The 25920-nt window shown below is 37.1% G+C and overlaps 1 protein-coding gene and 1 non-coding gene across 5 annotated transcripts in view; both read left to right on the forward strand.

Moving 5' to 3' along the window:
• The first annotated feature begins 2464 nt into the window (after positions 1-2464).
• IARS1 (isoleucyl-tRNA synthetase 1) overlaps positions 2465-25920 on the forward strand; it is an 80982-nt gene continuing 57526 nt past the window's right edge. The window contains exons 1-7 of one of the 4 annotated variants that reach the window (XM_060015059.1): positions 2465-2546; positions 9110-9235; positions 9781-9937; positions 10185-10304; positions 12197-12279; positions 15690-15807; positions 19886-20033. In XM_060015059.1, coding sequence (XP_059871042.1) covers positions 9117-9235; positions 9781-9937; positions 10185-10304; positions 12197-12279; positions 15690-15807; positions 19886-20033 — 745 coding nt within the window. In that variant the 5' untranslated portion in view covers positions 2465-2546; positions 9110-9116. Of the gene's footprint in view, positions 2682-9109; positions 9236-9780; positions 9938-10184; positions 10305-12196; positions 12280-15689; positions 15808-19885; positions 20034-25920 lie in introns of all 4 variants that reach the window. The other 3 variants (XM_060015061.1, XM_060015060.1, XM_060015062.1) reach the window with 3 other exon arrangements.
• Positions 5512-5644, forward strand: LOC132427775 (small nucleolar RNA SNORA84). The gene has a single exon (XR_009519983.1). It is a non-coding gene; the product is annotated as a small nucleolar RNA SNORA84 (small nucleolar RNA).

The following is a 25920-nucleotide window of genomic DNA, read 5'->3' on the forward strand; positions in this document are numbered from 1 at the left end:
TTGAGCCATACTGTGTATATCTGAAATTAAGTATTTATTGATTTACATCTTGATCAAATATAAACTCTTTGAGGGCTGGGATATCACCTGGTTTGTTAATGGTTACGTCCACACTGCCTAGAACTATGTCTAGCACTAAGTGGGTGCTTAGTAAACAGAGTCCAAGGAACTAAGTAGTTGAAAAGTCATTCGAGATTCCTGTGTTTCCAAGACTTCAGACTTTGTGTAAAACAGAAAGCACCACTCAGGAGGATAAATAATCCAAATATTCCACCTTCTCTTGATGTTGATTATATTTATACCTTCTTATCTATTGCTGCATAGCAAGCCATCCCAGTAACAGTTGTTCATTTTCCTCACAAATAAGCAACTTGGTCAGGACTCAGTGGGGACTGCTCATCTCTACTCCGTGTAATATCATGTGAGTGGCCCAGCTGGGGCTAAAGGATCTATTTCTAAAATGGACTGCTCACTCAGTGCCTGTCCATTGGTTTCCTCACAGCATGGCAAATAGGTTTCAGGAGTAGGAAGCAGATGCTGCCAGTCTCTTAAGGCCTAGTCCAGAAATTGGCTCAGTTGTTTCCACTGTATTCTACAGGTTAAAACACACTGAGCCCACCCAGACTCAAAATGAGGGGACATAGATCCTCACCTCTCAGTGAGAAGTCTCCAGAATTTTTGGCCATGTTTAAATTTGTTACACCCACCTTCTCCAGAGCAGACAAGTAACATCAAGCAGCCTTCCGCATCCCCAGTTTCTGCTCCCCAGATACAACCACATTCAAAACTTTGTTTCCTCTGATATTTATCACTGAATTTCTACCTAACATGCTTATGCTGTGATTTCTTGGTTTTTCAGTTTTAGACATTAAATTTAGACATCATTTTAAAATACTGGGCTGGCCAAAAAGTTCGTTCGGGTTTTTCCATAATGTCTCACGGAAGACTCAGATGAACTTTTTGGCCAACCCAATAATTAGACCTATCATCCCCACCTTTTTTTCCCCTGGACACATCTGTCTGGAAGCCCTCTGTCCTGCTCTAATCCTGGCTGTCTGGACAGATTATAAAAATGAACTGAACAGGTGGCAACTTGAAGAATGTGAAAATTAAAACACATTCCAAATACTTATAGTTAATAAGGTAAAGACACTACTAAATATATGTGTTCAAGTAAGTTAAGTTATTGGAGAGTCACCCCTTTGGGCAAGGACATAAAATCCCCTACTCTAATCCCTTTAGGGTGCTCCTAAACCATGTATGACTTGAATGAATGCTACACAGACTATCAAAGTGTTCTGAAACTTATCAAGGAATACCTTATACATATTCTCAGATAGATCAGTTTTTTTCTGTCCTTTTATTGGATACACTAAGAAGTTACATACAGAATTACTGTCAATTTGTCAAGGGCTAAAATTTCCGTCATAGTCTCTGGTGAGGTCTACTGTCCTTTGCATGGCTCTGGATTCCGTGGTTTTTAACCAGCAGATCCAAAAGGTGCTGGGCAGGCTCACAGCAGTGATAATAAATACATAAGTAAGCAGACTAATATGCAAATAATTTTGTTTTCAATATAGGAAACAATTATTCTAAAGCTGGTTGTCAGGCATTTCCTTCCTTTTTGTTATCTCTCTCCATATGGCTGTTACCATCATTTCTGCAGTAAAATTTATGAGACCTCTGCAGGTGGCACTGAAGGACACAAAAGGAGAGGCTTCTCTGAACACCACTGACCACCAGTGCTTCAGCTCCTCGCAGACCATGTTGTGGCCTCTGCATTTCACCGAGAAACAGGAGGGTCTCTTCAGATAGGTGGGTCAAGAGTTTTAGTATACAACAGAATTATCCAGGATGCGTGTTAAGATGCGTATTTTTGTGACCCACCTCCAGAGACTCAGCAGGCCTAGTCTATGCCCTAGGACTCTGCATTTTTGCAGACTCCAAGGTGGTTTGGTGCAGGTCTCCACTACACCAGAAAACATAGTCCTAGTGCCTAGGGCTGCTTTCCTTAACAGTCATCTAGTAAAGCAGCCTTAAGACTGCGCACTCACGGCCCCGCAGTATAATTACTGAGGCTACTATCGTTGGATTTGGTTAACCCCTGGTGAAATGCATTTACGTCTTGTGAACAGTGAAGTGAACACCGACAAAGGCTGTGTAACAACGCCCAGTCAGGACGCACAACAGCCTCCTCTCTGTGCCCCTACCAGTCAGTCCCCACCCTGGAGGCCACAAAACAGTCGTGTCCGCCACCATCGCCGTAGCTGCGTGAAGGACGCAGTGCGTCGCCGCCACGCCACGGAGTCGCACAGCCTGCCAAGGCACAGAGCAACGCCTGGTCGGGTGGTCGTGACTTGGAACGCACGCGGCCAATCGGCGTCCGGCTTGTTTACGGGTGTCAAACGGCGGGCGCTGATTGGCCGGTGCAAACCAGGCCACTTCCTCTTAGCCTCATGCTTTCGGGGCGTTGCATCACCTCTAGACTCTTGGCCAAGGCGTAGACACGGCTCCTTCCGACGTACTCAGGCTCGGAGGCCCCTCAGGTACGCCTGGTACTGCTCGCGGAGGCCCCTCAGGTACTCCCCATCCTGCCCGCGGGGCCCCTCAGGTCAACCTGTCCTGCACACGGGCCCCTCAGGTACGCCCCTTACTGCCCACTGGGATCTACAGTCCCTCCGGTACACAAGATTTTTTTTTTTTTAATGTTTATTTTGGGCTATGGGTTAGTTACGTGCATATCCGTTTCCAAGGAAAACATTGGGAGGAGGTCTAAGTGGGGCGAAAGAACTCAGAACCAGGTACCAATCCTTGCTTAGCTCTCGGGCCGAGGATTACAACCCTTGGAAGTTCCTCAGCTTCAGCCTGGTATCCTGGTAACACATGAACTGCTGGGTGGTTCTCAGAATTTGGTGTGATCGAGCTTACTGGAGTTCAGAAGGTGGACGAAATTACTTGAAAGTCTAGGTATTCATAAGAACAAATCAATAAATGCCCACGAATGGGCATTTATTGCTGGGTGCCTGGGATTAGAGGGAAGTCCCCGTCCTCGGCTCTTACACAGTCTAATAATACAGTATTCCAAGTGCACAGAGGAGGAAGACAGTTCCTAAGTGGGATTTCGAGGTGGGAGAAGGAGAAGGCTTCTCAGGAACTGCAGTGGGTTTGGAGCCTTGAAGATAAGTAGGAACTTGGGGATACGGTGCAAGGGACTGTAGTATAATGTATAGCAGGATTTTAAAGTGTGTGTGATTCAGGAGATGGGGAGTTGTTGTAGTCACTGCAGTTTCGTGTGAGGAACAAGTGGAAGATGATGCTTGGCTTCCAGCCTTATTGAATTTGTGGTTTCCTTCTTGAGTGAAGTGGTGTTTGAAGTGAATCCAGAAGGGAAGATAAGGTTTTTATTAGGTTTGACAGTATTACTTTTAGCATTCATTCAGGTGTTGCAGAGAAGTCAGGAAGAGTGAAACTAGGGGCAAAGCAATTGTTTTAGGGATTTCTAAGTAATACGATGAACTTTTACAAAGTAAATATCAGTAAAATGGTGGACAGTATGTCTTCTTCATAAGTGATTAGAGAGTGAATTATAGGGAAGAGAAGGCAGCTAAATGCAGATTGCACTCTTAAATGTTTTTGGAAAGATGATATAGTGACTGGGCAAAGGCAATAGAGTAGAATTTGTGGACAAAGTAGTAATGATAATAATTTCTGTAGATGACATGTGATTGCTCAGATAGCCATTATTTCACTTAACGTTAAATTAGCATTTTATTTACAAACTTTATTTTACAGGTGGCAGAATTGAGGTTTAAAGGTTGAGTAACTTTTCCTATAAGTCACATACTAAGTTGTGGCACCAAAACTGTCAAATTCCAAAGCCAACCCTCTTAACCATTATCCTTGCCAAGAGGAGTGGGATATTTGAAAGGCAGGTGGGGGAACTATCACTGATGGAAACTAAGGATGCTGACAAAGGGATTTGCTCAAACTTTTTGAGCACTACCATGTGTAAGCACATGGTAAGACAGTAAGAGGTTAGACAGTAAAATGCTTTTGCCAGCAATAAGTTTACAGTTGAGTTGGAGAGACAGGCATGCAATACAAATAAACCATAATGTGTAGAAGAGGAGCAGATTCCGGGCAGGGGGATATTAGTTTTGTAAAAAGGGGATTGGTAAATCCCCATAGAGCAGAGTACATTTAAGCTAAGCAGTGCTAGAGTATTTGGAAAAAGGGCCTGAACGCAAAGCAGTATGTCAGCAAAGCAGTTTTGTTTCTCAGCAGTGTCAAGAATGTGATGTAGTTGGAGCTTGAGTTTTGTAAGAGTAAAGGCCAGGAGTAGTAACTGTGGGTAAGATCATGCTGCCCCACTGAAAAGTCTGTACAGAAACCATTGGGAGTGAGGAACCATTGCATTTTTCTTTTTTTAATACAGAAGTGATACTTTCAGAACTTTTCTATTAGGAAGGTGGTGTGTAGGCTGTATAGTATTTATTTTTCCCTTTATTTTTAAACTTTTTATGATAAAGTTAATACATACTCAAAAATAATCAAGACAGAGTAATGTGAAATAAATAAAAATCTGTTCTTTCACGCCTTCCTCATCTAATCCTATTCTCTGGTGGTAGCTATTGTTAAGTTTGGTGGGTAACCTTCTAAATTAAATACAGAATTACTTAAACATAGACTTAGTGTATTTTTAATCTCTTGAAAATATTATAATACACATAGTATAAATTGCTATAACTGTGACTTGCTGTTTTCTTTCTCAGTATGTATAAGGAATATATATATTTGATATATTATGATTTATTATCTTTAATGCCTGCATGGTATTGATGTACCATAATTTATTTTAGTCTATTATCTATTCATGGATATTTAAGTTTTCAGATATTTGTCTATAGAAATGCTTCAGTTGATATCTTTGTACATATTTTATACATTTGTGTAAGTAAATCTCTGGGTTATATGTTAATAGGATATAAGTAGTTTGTGAAAAGGCTGGAGATAGACCCACCTCTTGGGTTAAATTTGACTTAATGTAACAAGTTATGAAGACCTGAGAATGAGGAAGAGGGAATAGAGAAATAGACTTAGAAGTCAGACCCACATGACTTGGTGATCACCTGGATGTGGGGATCATCTGGTAGTATTAAGGGTAACTCAGAAATTTCAGGTAATGGGAAGGAATAGTGGAACTACTAGTACAGTGGAATTAAAAATGGGAGCAAGTGTGGCAAGGAAGATCATGAGGTTTATTTTAAACAAAAATGTTTTTGGTATGCTTTTCCAAGATCTGTGGAGGTAAATACAAGTAAAGGTGAAGGAGGGTATCTAGAAATTGCTGAACAGGAAGTTGAGGCTAAAGAGGTCTGCAGGAGTCATGGAGTAAGGAAGATAGTGGAGGCCTTGGATTATAGTTAAAGGGAAGAAGAGGAGGTTGCTTCCCTGAGCCTAACCTGGTAGGGTTAATCTCCCTCTTCTTTCTGCTCCCCCTTTCCCCCAAGAGCCCTGTGGTTACTGGATGCTGTTGTGCAGGTACAGCTCTCCAGTGGATGTGAGGGGCCAGAGCAATCCTGTGATTTATGCATGGGGGCCGTTTCTCCTCAGCAGCCGCCATAGCCCGGTCACTGATACATGGCTCTTCCTGGAATAGTCTATACCATTACATGGATCTTTGGGTTTGGCCAATAATGCAGTGGTTCTTAATCTTTGGGGGGAGTAGAGGCTCTCTAGAAAATTTTATAAAAGTTAAAAGCCATCTTCACAGAAAGCTTAAATCTCATTTTCTCAAAAAAAAAAAAGTTCAGATAGATATTCCAGAATAATTGTCAGAACAGTTTAAGAGAATGACTTAAATTTTGATGTGCATGCTCATCTTCTAGGATCTTGTTAAAAAGCAGGTTCAGATTCCTCAGTCCAAGGTGGGGCTGGTGAGTCTGCTCTAATCAACTTCCATAGATGCTGCCTATCATAGGACCAGCCTTGACAAGCATTAGGGGGTGACAGAAATAAGTATGTTGATATCTAAAGATCTGTTAGTCTTCAAATGTAACCCCTTAAGTTTCAATTGGCCTCTAGTAAGGTTGTCACTGAACCAGTAGGACTACTAAATCAGTAAATGCACAGACTAACACCTCTCTCCATCCTTCAAAGGCTGGAAATTATAACAAGAACTCAAGATCCAAAATACTTTTCAACTTCTGTTTAATAACATTTAATGGAACACCCTAATCAGAAATGGATAGTTGAGTTAAATGGCCCACCTGTTCTTTCCTTATTTTTTTCCTATATAAAACTCAAAGGTACTCTCATATCTCAAAAATAAATGACAGGGGGACAAAAGGAAAGACACCGCTTGTAACAAACTTAAAAAAATGTTTTTTCTGATGTTAAAAATGTTTATTAAACAGATCACTCATTTCCATGTGTGACTCAGACCTCAGTGGCAAAATCTCATTTTTTATAGATTTTTCTCTTATGTGCAAAATCAATATCCTTTTAACTTTTTATCCCTTGTCTTGGCTGCTAGGAAGCTCACAGTCATATTTTGAATCAGTGTTGCTAATTGATAAAAACATAGGAGCTGCATGATTTAAATTTTCCCTGATCCTGAATTTCCATATAACTTTTAGATTCCCTAATTTTATTTTTAATCAATGTGTGTATTTGCCATTTTATGGTTAATCTTTTGGTTAGTCTCTTCACATTCTCTGTCAAATAAAATAGAATAGAAATTAGTTAACATAGTAAGACTATATTTGTCTTTGAAATTCCATAATTTCTAGCATTGCTTTATATACATAAATTTATTTTTTATTTGTTTTTTATAAAAAAAAATTTTTTTTTGATGGCATGGGTCAATTACTGTACTTAGGCTTTGATGTTTTCAGAATTGGTTGAGGTATGTAAGTTTCTTTGCTCCTAGAGTCAGTTATCCCAGAGTGTTACAGTTCTTGTGTTCTTAAGGTTTTCCACCTACTCTGTTGTTTTCTCATTATTAGCAATTCTGTCCCCTTCTAATCCGATGTTGGCTTGGAAATCTGGTCACCAACCTTATTAGAATTATAAAGTGAGAATAAATAGGCTTTGAGGAGGAATGGGCTCGAGGATGCTCACTAGATAGTTAAGCCCCGACTGATCAAATGTTTCTGAAAGAAGTTATTAACAAACTTCTGAAAAAAAGATACTTTAAGACTTCTCTCACCAGGCACTAAATCAGAGAGATATAGAGTTTGTCTTTTACAAAAATCATGAATAAACAACAAAAGTGATAAAATGTAAAATTAGAATGAGCTAGGAATTATTTGAATGTGATTCTCATCTTTTTAGCTTTAAAATTTTTTTAGGTTTTGCCTGTTTCCCTCAGAAAGATTAGGTTGATTCAACAGAAGTGCTTTCTGTCCTGTGAATGTAGGTAAGAATTTTTACCTACTTTGAGATTTATTTTTTCAGATTAATGAATTTTTAGTATCACTAGACAGAATTGCCAAGATTTTCTTTTCTTTTTTTTTAAGTGTGTTGTCTACAATTACTAAATGTTATACTGTAGTTGTAGAATAAGTGAAGAGTGTGAATTGGACACAGATTCTGAAATAAATTTAAAGGTACCATATATTTCTACTTCATACCATATATAGAAATAACTCAAGATGGATCAGTGGCCTAAATATAAGAGCTAAAACTTCACAACCTTGTTATCTGTAGTGGTCTCTTAGATATGACACCAAAAGTTGAAGTAGCGAAACCAATAAATAAACAGGACTTCACCAAAATTAAAAGTGTTTGTGCTTCAAAGAATATATACCATGACGAAAATAAGAAACAAGCCACGGAATGGGAAAAAATTTTTGCAAATCCTGTAACTGATAAGGGGATTTTATCTAGAATATAAAGAACTCTTACAACTCAGCAGTAAAAAGACAACCCAGTTAAACAATGGGCAAAGGATGAATAGACATTTCTCCAAAGAAGGTATGAAATGGCCAATAAGCTCAACATCACTAATCATTAGGGAAATGGAAATCAAAACCACAATGAGATACCATGTTATACCCACTAGGATTTCCTATAATCCAAAGATGGACGATAAGGAGTGAGGATGTAGAAAAACTGGAATCTCATTCTCTGCAGGGAGAATGTAAAATGACACAGCAACTTTGGAAAACATTTTGGCAGTTTCTCAAAAAGTTAAACATAGTACCATATTACCCAGCAGTTGTACTCCTAGGTATTTACTTAAGAGAGCTGAAAACACATGTCCACATAAAAACTTATACATGAATGTTTATAGCAGCTCTGTCCAAAAATGGAAACAATGCTAATGTCCATGAACTGATGAATGGATAAACAGAAAGTGGCATATCCATATGATGAAATATTATTCAGCCATAAAAAGCAATGAAGTATGAGTGCATATCACAACATGGATGAACCTCGAAAACATAATTCTGAGTGAAAGAAGCCAGACGCAATAGGCTGTATATACATAATTTCATTTATGTGAAATGTCCGGAATAGGAAAATCTAGAGAGGCAGAAAGCAGATTAATGGTCTCCAGGAGGCTGGGGAAGAGGAGAATAGAGAGTGACTGCTAATGTGTACAAGTTCTTGGAGGGCAGAAATGGGAGTAGTGAAGAAAATGTTCTGGAAGTAGTGAGTGGTGGTGGTTGCCCAACCTTGTGAATATACTTTAAAAAAAAAAAAAGGTAAAAATGAATTGTACACTTTATTATTTTTTTTTTAATATTTATTTATTTATTTGGCTGCGCCAGGTCTTAGTTGCAGCATGCGGGACCTTCGTTGCGGCACGTGGGATCTTTTTTCAGTTGTGGCATGCGGGATCTAGTTCCCTGACCAGGGATCAAACCCAGACCCCCTGCATTGGGAGTGTGGTCTTAGCCACTGGACCACCGGGGAAGTTCCATATTATATACTTTAAAAGGGTGAACTTTATGGTATGTGAACTTTACCTTAAAAAAAGGGGAATTTTTTTTAAGTACTAGGTAGTATCATGGCTAGTGATAGGTACATCTATTTTAATGTATTGTACTCTGTTATTCCTAGACTTCTCTTTTGAGAATAATAAATTTGATTTCTCTTGCAGTAACAAAATGGTTCAACAAGTTCCAGAAAACATCAATTTTCCTGCTGAAGAAGAGAAAATCTTGCAGTTTTGGTCCGACTTTAATTGTTTTCAGGAATGCTTAAAGCAATCAAAACATAGGCCAAAGTATGTGGATTTCTTTGGTAGAGTCTTTAAGAATAAGAGGTCTTCCGAATAGAGTTTATATGTCACTCTCTTCCTTTACACTTTTCTCATTATCACTACCCTCATTTAAGCATTTAGACTAGTAGTGTAATAGCCTCCTATTGTGGTACTTCCTGCCTCTAGTCTTCATTCACCTAAAGACCAGTCCTTTGTTTAATTACTGTTTTCATCATGTGTCTCCTGTGCTCAAAAACTTTATCATAGGTGTTTGTTGCCCTATTTTATAGATAACTCAGGATCAGAGTGAATAATTTCCCTTATATCATGGAACTAATTAATGAAGGATGGATGGTCCAATACAGGTCTCTCCAACTCTGTCATAATTAGCTTTTTTAAAGGCAGGGCCTACAGTAGATATCTAATCAGTTATGTCTGAGTTTCCTAGCCTCGCAGCTTTTCTTCTCCCCAAAGGCTCTACAGTTACAGGAGCTATCTATAGAAAAATGCTGTCCTAAATTTTTGCTATCTGTTTTAAAGTAACTTAACGTATTTTTATTACCTCTTAGATTTACCTTCTATGATGGGCCTCCTTTTGCAACTGGACTGCCTCACTATGGACATATACTTGCAGGGACAATTAAAGATATAGTTACAAGATATGCTCACCAGAGTGGGCTTCACGTTGACAGAAGATTTGGATGGGATTGTCATGGTTTACCTGTGGTATGTTTGAGTCACCAGCCTTATAATGTTTTGATTTTTTTAATAAGCATTAGATTTCATTATATAATATGTTAAAGTATGAATTTTTGCTATAATCAGACTTTCTTCATTTTTATAATACTATTTATAGTTCATTTTCTCTGTAGATTTTCTGAGAACTAATTTTTTTTAATCTGTTTTCTAGTTTTGTCGAATTGCATTTGCTTCATAGGGCAGGGATGTTAACAATCTTATTGCAAATTTTCAGGAATATGAAATTGATAAGACACTGGGAATCAGAGGACCAGAGGATGTAGCCAGATTGGGGATTGCAGAATATAACAGTCAGTGCCGAGCCATTGTGATGCGATATTCTACTGAGTGGAAGGTATTTTTGGTTATTTTAAGTAGAATTAAAAAAAACTCTAGCTTTTAAATGGGGGTTGAAATGTTTTATGGTTCCTTGTGCTTTTTATGATATGTGCCCAAAAGAGGGGTTGATAATCCTCTTTAAAGGAGTTTTTGGCTTCCATCTTCAACTCCATTACTTAAACTGTTAGCTTAAACTGAACCCTCTCCTTTCTGATTTCTATGTGCTTGATTGGTCTTCCATGTTTAATCTACCTACCCACAGTATATGACAGGAATCATGCTGTCCTAGCAAATAGATTAACTTGAATGTCGGCAATAAAAAAATTCAGATGTTAAAAACAATTCACATTTGTACCCATTGTTTTATATTGACTCCCATCTTGCCCACTGCTTCTCTTTGTAATAGAGCTCCCACAACTGGTACATTTTAGTAACCGTCTGGTGCCGGCAGAGCTCTTGTCCTCTCTTACTCTGATGTGCTTAGGAACAAAGGTCCTCAACTCCCCCATTCCTCAGTGGCTCTCAGATTAATATATATATATATATATATACACACACAACTTAAAAACATGTCTGGCTTTTATTTTTTTCCATCTTTACTATCTTACCACTTTGTCAAATTTGCTATTCTTCAGAATTCCCTCAGTCTTCCAGACTTCAAACTTTAATCATCATGATCGATTCAAATGTCAAATCCTATCAAGCCTTTCTTAGTATCTCTTATACTAAGTATCTTTTATACATTTCTTTTCATTCCTACAACCTAGTTTCTCACCCACCATTGTCTTTATTTCTATAAGAATCTACCAATTGGTCTCTTGCTCATGTTCCTTCCACTTAGCCTGCCAAGTTATTTCTCTCAAGACTGTTCATTGTACTCTTCCTGCTCAAAACTTACCTTCATTGTTGAATGAAATCTGATTTCGTCAACCTAAAAATCAAAGCTCCTCAATTTTCTCCTAACCTAACTTTCTTTAATCTACCTTTCTTGCCTGGTCACCAGTAGGGGAAAATCCTGATGATTATAACATGCATATGGGCTTTTTTTTTTTTCTCCCCCCAAAATGGTATGAAGAGCCTCTATACCCATCACCCACTTCCCAAAAGCTAACACCTTTAATAACTATCGTATAATTATCAAAAGCAGGATTAACATTGATACAATATTATACACCTTATTCAGATTGAACCAGTTGTCCCACTGATCTTTATTTTTGATGCAAGATCCAATCTAGGAGCATAGATTGCATTTAGTTGTCATACCTCCTCAGTCTCCTTCAATCTGGAACATTCCCTCAGTGTTTGTCTTTCATGACCTTGTCACTTTTAAAAGAATACAGACCAGTTATTTTGTAAGAAGTCCCTCAATGTCTGATGTTTCCTTATGATTCAGTTTAGGTTATACATTTTTGGCAAGAATTCCTCAGAAGTAACATCATCCCCTTCTCAGTCTATCATATCAGAAGGCCTATGATGCTGATAAGTCTCATTGGTGTTGTTCACTTTGTTCACTAAGGTGATTCTGTCAGGTTTCTCCATTGTAAAGTTGCAGTTTTTCCTTTGTAATTAGTAAGTACCCTGTTTCTTATCATACTATGACTCAGTAATTTTAGCAACCATTGATGATTCATGCCAGCAACAGTTAGACGTGTGTTTGCCAAATGGTAGTTTTGGTAGACTTTTATAAAAGAATGTTAATACTTGTAAATAACATTCCCTGCATATAGAATGAATGCCAAGAAAACTTGTTCTTAACCTTGCAAAATGTGTTGTTTACAGTATACATTTACTTGAACCATTGATCTGTTTTTCCAAAATCATCATATGTAGTGATAATAGAAGTAAAACAAATAGCTATACAATAACAAATACCATTGTCTAAAAACTCTAATATTCATATTTTTTAAGTCTACTATTACCAGACTTGGCCGATGGATTGACTTTGACAATGACTACAAAACTCTCTATCCACAATTCATGGAATCTGTCTGGTAAGTTTATTTGAAGTTGAAATATAATGACTATTTTGTTATATTAGTTAGTAGAGATGCTCTAGCATGAATCCACTTGTTTTCAGATCCACAATTATCTGAAATCTTTGGGGATGGATTTGTTTTGTTTCTGTTTTTAAAGACTTAATTTTGCTGTGAACCTAAAAATGCTCTAAAAATATAAAAGAGGAAGATATACAGATTTCCCATGTACGCTGTGCCTCCACACATACATAGCCTCCTCCATTATCAACATCCCCCACCAGAGTGGTACATTTGTTACAATTCATGAATCTACCTTGACAGATCATAATCACGCAAAGTCCAGAGTTTACATAAGGGTTCACTCTTGTTATGCATTCTATGGATTTGGACAGATGTGTGATGACATATATCCATAATTCTAGAATTATGCATTGCCGTAAAATTCCACTGTACTCCACCTATTCGCCCCTTCCACCCCTAGGTTTATTTTTGAATTCAGTAAATTTTGGATTCTAGAAAGGTATTAGGTTATCCATATGTTCTGTAGTACTTAATGGCCCTAGCAGATTGAGCAGCAACTTCTAATCAATTTCATTAGTATTTCTATATCAGAACATATAACTCTTCACACTAAGTAAAATAAATGAAGAATATAAATGGCCTGATGTGAGTTCAAGGTTTTTTTGTCAAATTAATTAGTACCAAATTTTAGGAAAATTAGGTTTCAGAAATGGGTTTGTTTGTTTGAAGGAATTAAGTCTAAGAGATGTGTACTTGAATTTTTTACTAAGAGAAGTTGTATATGCAGTCACTGTTTCATGAGTTTCAAAATGAATTTTGCTTCCTTTTACTATTATAAGACAACTGTTGCAATGCCAGTCTTTTTTTTTTTTAATCTATTTTCTTTATTTTTGGCTGCATTGGGTCTTTGTTGCTGCATATGGGCTTTGTCTAGTTGCAGTGAGTGGGGGCTACTCTTCGTTGTGGTGTGCAGGCTTCTCATTACTGTGGCGTCTCTTGTTGCAGAGCACAGGCTCTAGGCACGTGGGCTCAGTAGTTGTGGCACACGGGCTTAGTTGCTCCACGGCATGTGGGATCTTCCCGGACCAGGGCTCGAACCCATGTCCCCTGCATTGGCAGGCAGATTCTGAACCACTGCACTACCAGGGAAGCCCAATGCCAGTCTTGATAGGTGATTTAACCTGAGCCTCCTACAATTGTCTGAGAATCATTATGTATCATTAATGGGCAAATAGTTATTATGGTTGCAAAATGACCTATGTATATAACTCAGGCCTTGAGGGAGTCCTACTTTTGTTAAATTATGCATGATTACAGGTGAGTTGCAAAGCTCTTTTGTAGGATACATATTTTTGTGCTGCACTGTAGGTGCTTGTGCCTCTTACTGTCGTCCTATCTACCTGATTACATTTCTTTTAGTCAAGATCTGTTGCACATGCTTGGCACGTGCCTTTGCCTTTGAGGAGCTAGATACCGTGGGACAGTTCTCAGACCCTCTGACTCTGATGTGCCCCTGTGGGTGCATCTCCAGACCCATGTACCCAAGGGTGAGAGCTGATTAAACTCTCTGACATGGCAGAAACTTTGGACAGGGAGGCTTCCCATTTCACTGAGTAGTTGGAGTTCTCATGATTAGGGCATTCTAAAAAGCAGGGTTTCTCTTAAACTTCTGGAAAAGAAGGTACTCTTTATGCTCTAGATCAGGACAGTTTAGCACTTAAATGTGGTTAGTATGACCAAGAAACTGAATTTCTAATTTTAATAAATTTAAATGAGCACATGTGGCTAGTGCTACCATGTTGGACAATATAGCTCTACATCAGACTTCTTAATTTACATAAAACATACTTGAATCGGGGGAAAACCATTTTCAAAGCCTCTTGCTATTAGAATGTTAGTTATTCCTGAGGAACGTGTTGGCATATAAATGAGGCATATAGACCTAGGGTGAATATTTAAAAAATAGTAGGAGATACATTTAAAATGATAACATTAATTTAATGGTGATAATTTAGATTGAGTTGGTGCTTTTGAGTATATAAAGTACTTCCACTTGAATTTTCTCAGATGATCCAGAAAGTCCTGTGGATTGGGTTAGGACCCACTTTGAGGTAAAGGCAAGTGGTTGTGACTTGCTTGAGATCACACAACTAATTATATGGCTCTTAGGCTTGAATCTTGGTCTTATGATGCAAATCTGACACTTTTCCTCTGGTCTCCGGTGAATGTCCTTGCATCAGAGTATATAATTTAAGATTGAGTTTAAACTTGGGAAATTTGTTACAAGATGTCACCTTTTAGGCTTTATCCAAAGCCAAAGGAATACGATGAAAATACTTGCACAGTTTTACATAAAAATGTATTTTAACAAATGGGAGAGAATTTAATTCATTTATTGTGCCAAGTACATAGGAATCGAACTGTAAAAATGAGTTAAAGACAAGTAAGGATTCCTACCAAATGAATTCTGGCACCCAGTTGGGAAAGGTGAGTAGTCACCACAGGAGAACCTGGGATGACTGTTTTCCAGTGTCTTGCTACATTTAGCTTAGAGCAACATGTTTAAGTGTTTAATAAAAGTTTTTGACTGACTGTAGGAGAGATATCTCATCCTAATCCCAGTGGTTTATACTTTTTAAATTGCCTCTGTAAAACTGTCCATTACAGTGAAATTTAAGCAGTATACCAGAAAACTATTAAGAAAAACAAGAAGTCTGGGCTTCTCTGGTGGTGCAGTGGTTGAGAATCCACCTGCCAATGCAGGGGACATGGGTTCGATCCCTGGTCCGGGAAGATCCCACATGCTGCAGAGCAGCTAAGCCCCTGCGCCACAACTACTGAGCCTGTGCGCCTAGAGCCCGTGCTCCGCAACAAGAGAAGCCACAGTAATGAGAATCCTGCACACCGCAACGAAGAGTAGACCCCGCTTGCTGCAACTAGAGAAAGTCTGTGCGTAGCAACAAAGACCCAACACAGCCAAAAATAAATAAATAAATAAGTAAATTAAAAAATTTTTTTTAAAAGTCTGAAATCCCAACCATAGTTAACATATTGGTGAAAATCTACTTTTTTAGCACCTCTAAAAATGTAAATGTGTATACTGATACATAGTTTTACATAATTGGTACCTCATTGTACAGTATGGTGTCAATTGCTTTTCTCAGTCAACATCAAGTCATTAACACCTTTCCATGTCAACAGTTATTTGCACTTTTAATGTCTACATAATATCTCATTATACTGAGCTGTTGTAATTTACCAGCTATTCACCAGTTGAGAGACATTGTGTTTCCACTTCTTTGGCTGTGAGAAACTCTACAGACAGAAACTGGCATAAATGTTTGCATTTGGGAAAATAGAATTATGGTTATGTAATTGTAAAATTCTGTCTCTTTACTTGCCAGGTGGGTCTTCAAACAGCTCTATGATAAAGGCCTTGTTTATAGAGGAGTGAAAGTCATGCCCTTTTCCACTGCATGCAATACTCCACTTTCCAACTTTGAATCTCACCAGAATTACAGGGTATGTGAAATGTCATTGGTGTTAAGTTATGTACTCGGAAGTTAAATGGCTGTGGTGATCATGGTAACTTAGTCCCAGTGTGGAATGTTAGCCGGGGGAGTGATGTGAATGATGTGTCTTAATGTGATAGGTTTTGCTTGTTTTAACCATATTTTTATGCCTCTCTTTGTTTAATAAGTCCAGCTCTGCTCTATTTTCCTCCAGTCACTGTTTCATAAGGGTTACAGCTTCGGGTGTTTTTGTGCCTCATCTGAGGCTTTGTAATATCATTTATTTGTTAAAAGTATTTGGAGGAAGATCTGATTTGCAATTGGTGGTGTGTTATGATCGTTGATGAATGGAATAACTTGCTGTCGTTGGTATAAGAGTTTAGACGTGTCTGTTGTTTACAAAGTGTACTGCTTTACCTTATCCAGGGAGATAGTAAAGACTGTAAGTCTTCAGGAATAAGAACTATCTGTTCTCATGTGTGTATATTCAAGGGGTGTTTTATTTCTGAGTTTATCTAACACTCTTTGTTTTTAAAGGATGTTGATTTGTTTGGAATTCCATCTCACGGCTAAGGTTTGGAAAAGAGAAATGTGCTGTAAATAAACAAACTGTGTATTTACCTGCATGTCATTATTATTAACACTTGCATTTCAAAAGCACTTTTCGTCTTGCAGAATGCTTTCAACATCCCATTGGATCGTTGCATATCCTTGTGAGGTAGGCATGATGATGCCTGCCTGTTGTCCCCTAAATACCCTTCTATGGCGGTGCTCATGTTATTATGTTTTTTTAATAAAATATTTTAAGCACATAAAAGTGTAGAGAATAATATATTAACTATTGAGTACCAAAGACTTAAGTTTTGTCAAATCTTAATATATTGCTGTATTTGCTTACTTTTTAAAAACACTTTAACATGGAGAATTTCAAGCATATACAAAAGTAGACAGAATAATTAATTAACAGAATAATTAACTCCCATGTCCTATCGTGTATCCCCTACAATCTCTGGTCAATCCTGCCCCATCTACACACTCCACTTACTTCTCCCAGACCCTTTTTCCAAAGCAAATTTTAGACATATCATTTTATCAATAAGTAATTCATTATATATCTTCACTAGATAAGAAATACTTCTTTAACATTACCAGAGTACCATTATCACACCTTAAGAAGTCATCATCAATCATTTTTAATGTTCTTAATATTAAATATTCTGTAGTTGTTTAACTCCTGGATATCATCAGTGTTCACATTTCTATTTGTCTCATAAACAGCATCCTTTTTTTCCCTCAGGTTATTTCTAGTTGTTTTTTTTGGTTTGTGTTTTCTTGTTTTGTTTTAATCGAGACATAAGGAAGGTTCATACACGGTAATAGTTGTCTTTTAGGTCAGTTTTAATGTGTAGGGCTCCATTTCTCTTTCTATGTTTTTCTTTTTCTTTTTTTTTCCCCCTTGCAAATTGTTGTTTGGGAAACAGATATTATCTTGTAGTTTCCCACAATCTGAGTTTTGATGATTACATCTCCATAATCTAACATTTTCTCTGTCCTCTGCATTTTATAGAAATAAGTACTTCTTTTTTTTTTTTTTTTTTTTGCGGTATGCGGGCCTCTCACTGTTGTGGCCTCTCCCGTTGAGGAGTACAGGCTCTTTTGGGGAAGGAACTAAGGTCGCGCAAGCCTCGTGGCGTGGCCAAAAAATTAAAAAACAAAACATGGGTTTCACTAAATGCATCCGTTGTTGATTTCAAATACATCAAATGTCACAGATAGCAGTTGATTAGTTTTGTCTGGTTCTGTACTTTGAAGAAATGGAAAGATCCACTATGTATTCTTCTGTTTCTGGCTTTACTCACTCAGCATTATGTTTGTGATAGTCATCCATGTTATGTGTAGTTTTGGGTCTTTTGTTCTAATTTCTGTGTAGGTGAATATACCACAGTTTGTTTATTTACAGCACATTTCTCTTTTCCATTTCCTTCTTCACATCCTGATAGGTAACCACTATGCTGAATTTGGTGTTTCTTTTTCATGCATATTTTTATTATCTATATAAGTATCCGTAAGCAGTATTTAGTGTTGTTCGCAAGTTTTTAAATCTCATTCATTGTATTTATTCTGCATTTTTCTTATTATTTCTATTTATTCTTGCCTTTTATACTAAACATTGTTTTAAATTTTCTTCATATTGATACATGTAGCTTTAAGTTTATTTTTAACTGCTGTATAGTGTTTCATATAACAGATTACAATTTATTTATTCATTCTTTTGATAGATATTTGAGGTGTTCAGAGGGCACAGCCTTTTTTTCTTTTTAAATGGTAACAATTGGTGTTGCTCCAAATGTTTTGTAATATAAATCCTGTGTACTATGCTGGAATTTTGTTTGGTAACTAAATTTTTACATGTTAGAGTCCCATTATAGCTTGTTAGGTCCTAGGGTTTTCAAAGTGTATACTCTTCTATAAGTAAATAAATACATTCTCTTATTGGGAAAGAGCAAGCTGTATGGAACTAAATTGAGTTACAGAAGAAAGTCCTTCCAACTTTTCCAAAGGTAAACCAACTTGTGGTATATAAAAATATTTATTTTTTATATTGTCTAAATTTTTAGTTTTTAGAAGTCTGGTTGATGTGATTATTTATGAGGCTTATGCTCATTGTGGAAAATTTAGAAGCCATAGAAGATATAAAGAAGAGGGAAAAAAATTATAATCTCAGTACCCAAAGGAAATCACTATTAATGTTTTATTTAGAGTTCTCTTCAGTGGCTTTTTAATTTTTTTATGTTTATTACTATACATACTAAAATTAATAATTTTTATATCTTAGTACCTATTTCCTGGTTTAATAAGACAACATTTTTTTGCTCCTCCATTTACTTACTCTGTTCCATATACTGGCACAAAATGAATGTGAAGCCAACACCCAGATAAAGTTAAAGAAGAACCTTGTCAAGCAACCTGTGAAAAGCTCTCCCTTCTCATGGTCCCTTCAGTTTAGCATGTATCCCCCCACTCCTCTATAGCAACCACTGTCCTCACTTCCAACCTCATTGTTTGCTGATTCTGTACTAAATATAAATGGAATTGTACACTTTGTTCTTTTTTTGCATCTGGCTTCTCTTGCTCAAGATTATGTTTGTGAAAGTCATCCATGTTGTGTGTAGTTGTAGATCATCATTTTAATGACTGTCTAGTATTTAACTTATCCATTCTATTGTCGATGGACATTTGGGTAATATCCAATTTTTGGCTCTTATCAGTAGTACTACCGTGAGCATTCTGGAACTTGTCTTTTGGGGAGCATATATACACATTCCCAGGAGTGGGATTATTGAGTCATAACGTATACTTACATTTAGCCCTAGTACAAGAGTTGGCAAACTTTGTAAAGGCTAGATAGTAAATATTTTAGACTTTGTTGGCCAGATCTTTCAGTCCTGTCAAAACCATTCTTAGGTCTTGGGCTCTATAAAAACAGGTAACGGCAAGATTTGACCCATGCATGGACAATGGTTCATTGCCTCCCACTCTAACCCCAAAGGGATTATACTTCCACTAGACAGTTCTGATGACACTGCATCCTTGTCAGCACTTAGTATTTTCTGTCTTTTTTCACTTTGGCCATACTATGAGTGTGTACTAAGGATTGTGTTTGTTTTTAATTTTTGGCATAATTTCAGACTTCCTGAAAAGTTGAAAAGAATTCTCATATACCCTTCAATTCAAATAAAGAATAACACTGTTTTCCAAAATCGTCATTTTATTGACCTAATTCTTTATGGACTTGTTATAAAATAGATCATTGTAATAGTGAAACCTCATTTATGTATCCCACTTGCTACACTATAAATGTTTTATTTGTGACTACTAAGGTAATTATTAAAGCATTTTCTTTATATAAAAAATGTATTTGGAATTTCTCTCTTTGTATTTTCTTTTTACAAATATGGCAGATTTTTTTAAAGCTCAGTTTATTCTGAAAATAAAAGTTTATTTTATTCTTTAGGATCAGTTCGTTTTTCTTCCATGTCTACTATTATGGAATCTGTAAAAGAATACTTTATTTCATTTTATTTCAGGATGTTCAAGATCCTTCAATATTTGTAACTTTCCCTTTGGAGGAAGATGAAAGTATATCTTTGGTTGCCTGGACAACTACTCCCTGGACTCTACCTAGTAACCTTGCCCTGTGTGTTAATCCAGATATGCAGTATGTGAAGATTAAAGGTAAGTGTGAGCCTGGTTACTTATGATCAATATGAATAAAATAATTTTAATGAATTTTGGGAAAGAATGAAAGCTTACATTTCTTCCCTTTTTTTTTTTACTTTTTTAATTGAGGTATAATTGACATACATTATGTTAATTTTAGGTTTACAATAAAATAAACATTTGTGTACCTCATGAAATGAATACCATAGTAAGTCTAGTTAACATTCATCACCATACATATTTACAGAATTTTTTTCTTGTGGTGAGACCTTTTAAGATCTACTCTCTCAGTAACTTTCAAATATGTAATACAGTATTATTATTATTATTATTATTTTTTTTCCGATATGCGGGCCTCTCACTGTTGTGGCCTCTCCCGTTGCAGAGCACAGGCTCTGGATGCGCAGGCTCAGCGGCCATAGCTCATGGGCCCAGCCACTCCGCGGCATGTGGGGTCTTCCTGGACCGGGGCATGAACCCGTGTCCCCTGCATCGGCAGGTGGACTCTCAACCACTGCGCCACCAGGGAAGCCCTGTAATACAGTATTATTAACTATAGTTGCCATGCTATAAATTATATCCCCACGCCTTATTTTATAATTGGAAGTTTGTACCTTTTAACTCCCTTTACCCATTCCACCCCACACACACACATACACACCCCTGCTTCTGATAACCACCAGTCTGTTCTCTGTATCCATGAGGTTTATTTTTGTTGCTTTGATTTCATTCTTATTCCACATATAAGTGAGATAATATATTATGTGTCTTTCTTTGACTTATTTCACTTAGCCTAATGCCCTCAAGGTCCATCCATGATGGGGTGTTTTTTGTTTGTTTGTTTTTGCGGTATGCGGGCCTCTCACTGTTGTGGCCTCTCCCGTTGCGGACCACATGCTCTGGACGCGCAGGCTCAGCGGCCATGGCTTACAGGCCCAGCCGCTCCGCGGCATGTGGGATCTTCCCGGACCAGGGTACGAACCCGTGTCCCCTGCATCGGCAGGCGGACTCTCAACCACTGCGCCACCAGGGAAGCCCCATCCATGATGTTTTAAGCAGCAAAATTTCAGTCTTTCTTACAGCCAAATAGCATTCCATTGTACATATACATACCATATTTTCTTCATCAATCCATCCATTGATGGACACAGGTTGTTTCCATAATTTGACTATCATAATTAATGCTGTGATGAACATGGGGTGCAGATATCTTTTCAAGTTATTGTATTCATTTTCTTTGCATAAATACCCAAAAGTAAAATTACTGGATCATATGTAGTTGTATTTTTAATTTTTTGAGGAACCTCCCATACTGTTTTCCATGGTGGCTACGCCAGCTTACATTCCCATCATCAGTGCAGAGATTCTCTCTTCTCCACATCCTTGCCCACACTTGCTGTCTCTTGTCTTTTTGAAAACAGCCACTCTAACAGGTGTGAGGTGATACCTTATTGGGGTTTTGATTTGCATTTCCCTTATATAACTGGTATTGAGCATCTTTTCGTGTACCTGATGGATATCTGATTGTCTTCTTTGGAAAAATGTCTATTCAGATCTTCTACCCATTTTTTAAATTGGTTTGGTAGGTTTTGTTTATTTGTTTGTTTGTTTGTTTTGCTATCAAGTTGTATCAGTTCTTTATATATTTTGGATATTAGCCCCATATCAGCTGTATGATTTGCAGATATTTTCTCCCATTCAGATGGTTGCCTTTTCATTTCGTTGATTACTTTTGCTGTGCAGAAGCTTTAGTGTAATGTAGTCCCACATTTTTTTTTTGTTTTTATTTTTGCTTCTGTTTCCTTTGCTTTTGTTGTCAGAGCCAAAAAAAAAAAAAAAAAAAGACATTGCCAAGACCAATGTCAAGAAGTTTATCAACTATGTTTTCATCTAGGAATCTTATGGTTTCAGGTCTTATGTTAAAGTCTTTTATCCATTTGCGTTAATTTCTGTGTATGGCATAAGAGAGTGGTCCAGTTCTCCCAACACCATTTATTGAAGAGATTCTCCTTTCCCCATTGTATATTCTTGGCTCCTTTGTTGTAAATTAATTGTCTTATGTGTGAGTTTCTTTCTGGGCTCTCTGTTCTGTTCCGTTGATCTATGTGTCTGTTTTTATGCCAGTACCATACTGTTTTGCTTACTAGAACTTTGTAATATAGTTTGAAATCAAGGAGTGTTGTGCCTCCAGCTTTGTTCTTCTTTCTCAAGATTGCATGGACTATTCAGGGTCTTTTGTGGGTCCACATAAATTTTAAGATTGTTTATTCTATTTCTGTGAAAAATGCCATTGAAATTTTGATAGGAATTGCACTGAATCTATAGATTTCCTTCAGTAGTATGGACGTTTTAACAATATTAATTCTTTGAATCCATGATCATGGAACACTTTTCCATTTATTTGTGTCTTCCATTTTTTTCATCAATGTTTTAAACTTTTCAGTGTCTAGGTCCTTCATTTCCTCTGCTAAGCTTATTCCTACATATTTTATTCTTTCTGATGCAATTGTAAATGCAATTGTTTTCTTAATTTCTCTTTCTGGTAGTTCATTATTTGTGTATAGAAATGCAACAGCTTTCAGTATATTGATTTTGTATGCTGCAACTTTACTGCATTTATTTATTTTTATTTTTTAAAATAAATTTATTTTTATTTATTTTTGGCTGCATTGGGTCTTCGTTGCTGTGCGTGGGCTTTCTCTAGTTATGGCAAGCAGGGGCTACTCTTCGTTGTGGTGCACGGACTTCTCATTGCAGTGGCTTCTTTTGTTGCAAAGCACGGGCTCTAGGTGCATGGCCTTCAGTAGTTGTGGCACACAGGCACAGTAGTTGTGGCTCGCGGCCTCTAGAGCGCAGGCTCAGTGGTTGTGGCACACGGGCTTAGTTGCTCTGCGGCACGTGGGATCTTCCCGGACCAAGGATCAAACCTGTGTCCCCTGCATTGGCAGGAAGATTATTAACGACTGTGCCACCAGGGAAGTCCCTCCATTTATTTTTTAGTTCTGAGATTTTGGTGGAGTCTTGAGTTTTCTATATGTACTATCATATTATCTGCAAATACTGAGTTTTACTTCTTCCTTTCCAATTTAGATACCTTTTATTTCTTTTTCCTGCCCAGTTGTTCCGGCTAGGACTTCTAATACTATGTTGAATAAAAGTGGCAAGAGTGGGCATCCTTATCTTGTTCTTGATATTAGAGGAAAAGCTTTCAGTTTTTCACCAGAGTATGATATTAGCTGTGGGCTTGTCATATATGGCCTTTATTATGTTGAAGTACATTCCCTTTAAAAGAGGCATTTTTAGTAGAAGTTGTTCAAGTAATTTTATCTAGCTACAAAGAGAGATTATCAGGATAAACTTGGGGTTTTTTTGTTTGTTTGCTTGTTTGTTTGTTTTTGGCCACACCACACAGCTTATGGGATCTTAGTTCCCCAACCAGGGATCGAACCCAGGCCCCCGGCAGTGGAAGCATGGAGTCCTAACCGCTGGACCGCCAGGGAATTCCCAAGGATGTTGTTATTATCAAGTAACGGAAAAATCTCTTAACTCCCTGGGTTTGTGTGAAGGCAGGGCCTGGATATGTATTGTTTAGGGCTATGCCCTTATAACCCATTACCTAGAACAAAATAAGTATTCAATAAATATCAATTAAATGAATGAATGCTTAAAAAGTCTTATCATGATAGATAGGAGGAAATAAATAGACAATAGATGGGTCACACTAGAAATAGAACACAGTTCATTAAGGAAAACTGAGTTGGACACAATATTAGAGAACATCTAAAATTTTCTCAGAAAGTTGCTTAAGTCATGCTTAATTATTATTTTAAAAATATTCTTTATTTTGATTTTTAAATAGACATCAGTATTAGTAATCAGGACATAGTTTATACTTATAACTTAATAAACTTATTACAAATTATACAAAAAATAAATGTATTTACTAGAAGCAGTAAAGCCGTTGGGGCTGGGAGGTAGCATGAACTCTCTGGTCACATGTCTTATGATTTATTGTTTGGGAATCTGTTCTTAGGTATGTCATAATCACTCATATGTGCTAATAACCCTGGGGAAATTTGCCTTTTATTAAAATTTCTTAGAAACCCAGAAAACCTCTACTAAATAATTTTCTAGTAGTGAATACATAGGTATGGTGTTATGTAGCAGGATATGTTTTGGAGGGAGAAATCTGATAATGAGTTTCAAACAGCACAGCAAAGCCAGTTAGCTTCCAGTGTACTTCTAAAGCTGGAAATAATCCAACTGTTTGGGCCTCCTGAAAGGATAACCATGCCTGTTTCATGTTGGTGAATTCCAAGGCTTGAGGCAAGGGATCCAGAAAGGAAGCCATAAGAAGTGGACAGAGTGAAGGTCAAGAGTATATTTTCAGGAGTTTAGAGGAAAATAATATAAGAAAACATGTGGAACACATCTTAGTTTACTGATTCCTACTCCCCTCTTTTACATGTCCAAGCAACTAGTTTATCTACTTATTTCCCTTGGCCTAGGAAAAGGACTATTTTTTTACCCAGAATTTCCTTCTTGGTCCAGTGTAGAAGTAAATACTACTTTTTTTTTTTTTTTTTAGTTTTTTATTTAATTTTTCTTTTGTATTAGACTATAGTTGATTTACAATATTGTGTTAGTTTCAGGTGTACAGCAAAGTGATTCAGTTATACATACACATATCTATTCTTCTTCAGATTATTTTCCCATATAGGTTATTATGGAGTATTGACTAGAGTTCCCTGTGCTATACAGTAGGTCCTTGTTGATTATTTTATATATAATAGTATGTATATATGAATCCCAATCTCCTAATTTATCCCTCCCCCCAACCTTCCCCTTTGGTAACCATAAGTTTGTTTTCTAAGTCTGTGAGTCTTTTTCTGTTTTGTAAATAAGTTCATTTGTATCATTTTTCAGATTCCACATATAAGTGATAACCATATGATATTTGTCTTCCTCTAACTTACTTCGCTTAGTATGATAATCTGTAGATCCATCCATGTTGCTGCAAATGGCATTGTTTCATTCTTTTTTGTGGCTGAATAATACTCCATTGTTTGGTTTTTTTTGATGTAGAGCTGCATGAACTATTTTTTATATTTTGGAGATTAATCCCCTGGCGGTTTCTTCATTTGCAAATATTTTCTCGCATTCTGTGAGTTGTGTTTTCCTTTTGTTTGTGGTTTCCTTTGCTGTGCAAAAGCTTTTAAGTTTAATTAGGTCCCATTTGTTTGTTTTTGTTTTTATATTCATTACTCTGGGAAGTAGATCCAGGTATTGCTGTGATTTATGTCAAAGAGTGTTCTGCCTATGTTTTCCTCTAAGAGTTTTATAGTATCTGGCCTTACATTTAGGTCTTTAATCCATTTTGGGTTTTTTTTTCTGTATGGTGTTAAGGAGTGTTCTAATTTCATTTTTTTACACGTAGCAGTCCAGTTTTCCCAGCACCACTTAGGAAGAGACTGTCTTTTCTCCATTGCATATTCTTGCCTCCTCTGTCATAGATTAATTGACCATAGGTGCGTGGATTTATGTCTGGGCTTTCTATCCTGTTCCATTGATCTATATGTCTGTTTTTATGCCAGTAACATACTGTCTTGATTACTGTATCTTTGAAGTATAGTCTGAAGTCAGGGAGCCTGATTCCTCCAGCTCCATTTTTGTTTCTCAAGATTGCTTTGGCTATTCGAGATCTTTTGTGTTTCCACACAAATTTTAAGATTTTTTTTTCTAGATCTGCAAAAAGTGCCACTAGTAATTTGATAGGGATTGCATTGAATCTGTAGATTGCCTTGGGTAGTATAGTCATTTTGACCATATTGATTCTTCCACTCCCAGAATGTGGTGTATCTTTCCATCTGTGTCACCTTTGATTTCTTTCACCAGCGTCTTA

The sequence above is a fragment of the Delphinus delphis genome, chromosome 6 (assembly GCF_949987515.2).
Source record: "Delphinus delphis chromosome 6, mDelDel1.2, whole genome shotgun sequence".
Lineage (NCBI taxonomy): Eukaryota > Metazoa > Chordata > Mammalia > Artiodactyla > Delphinidae > Delphinus > Delphinus delphis.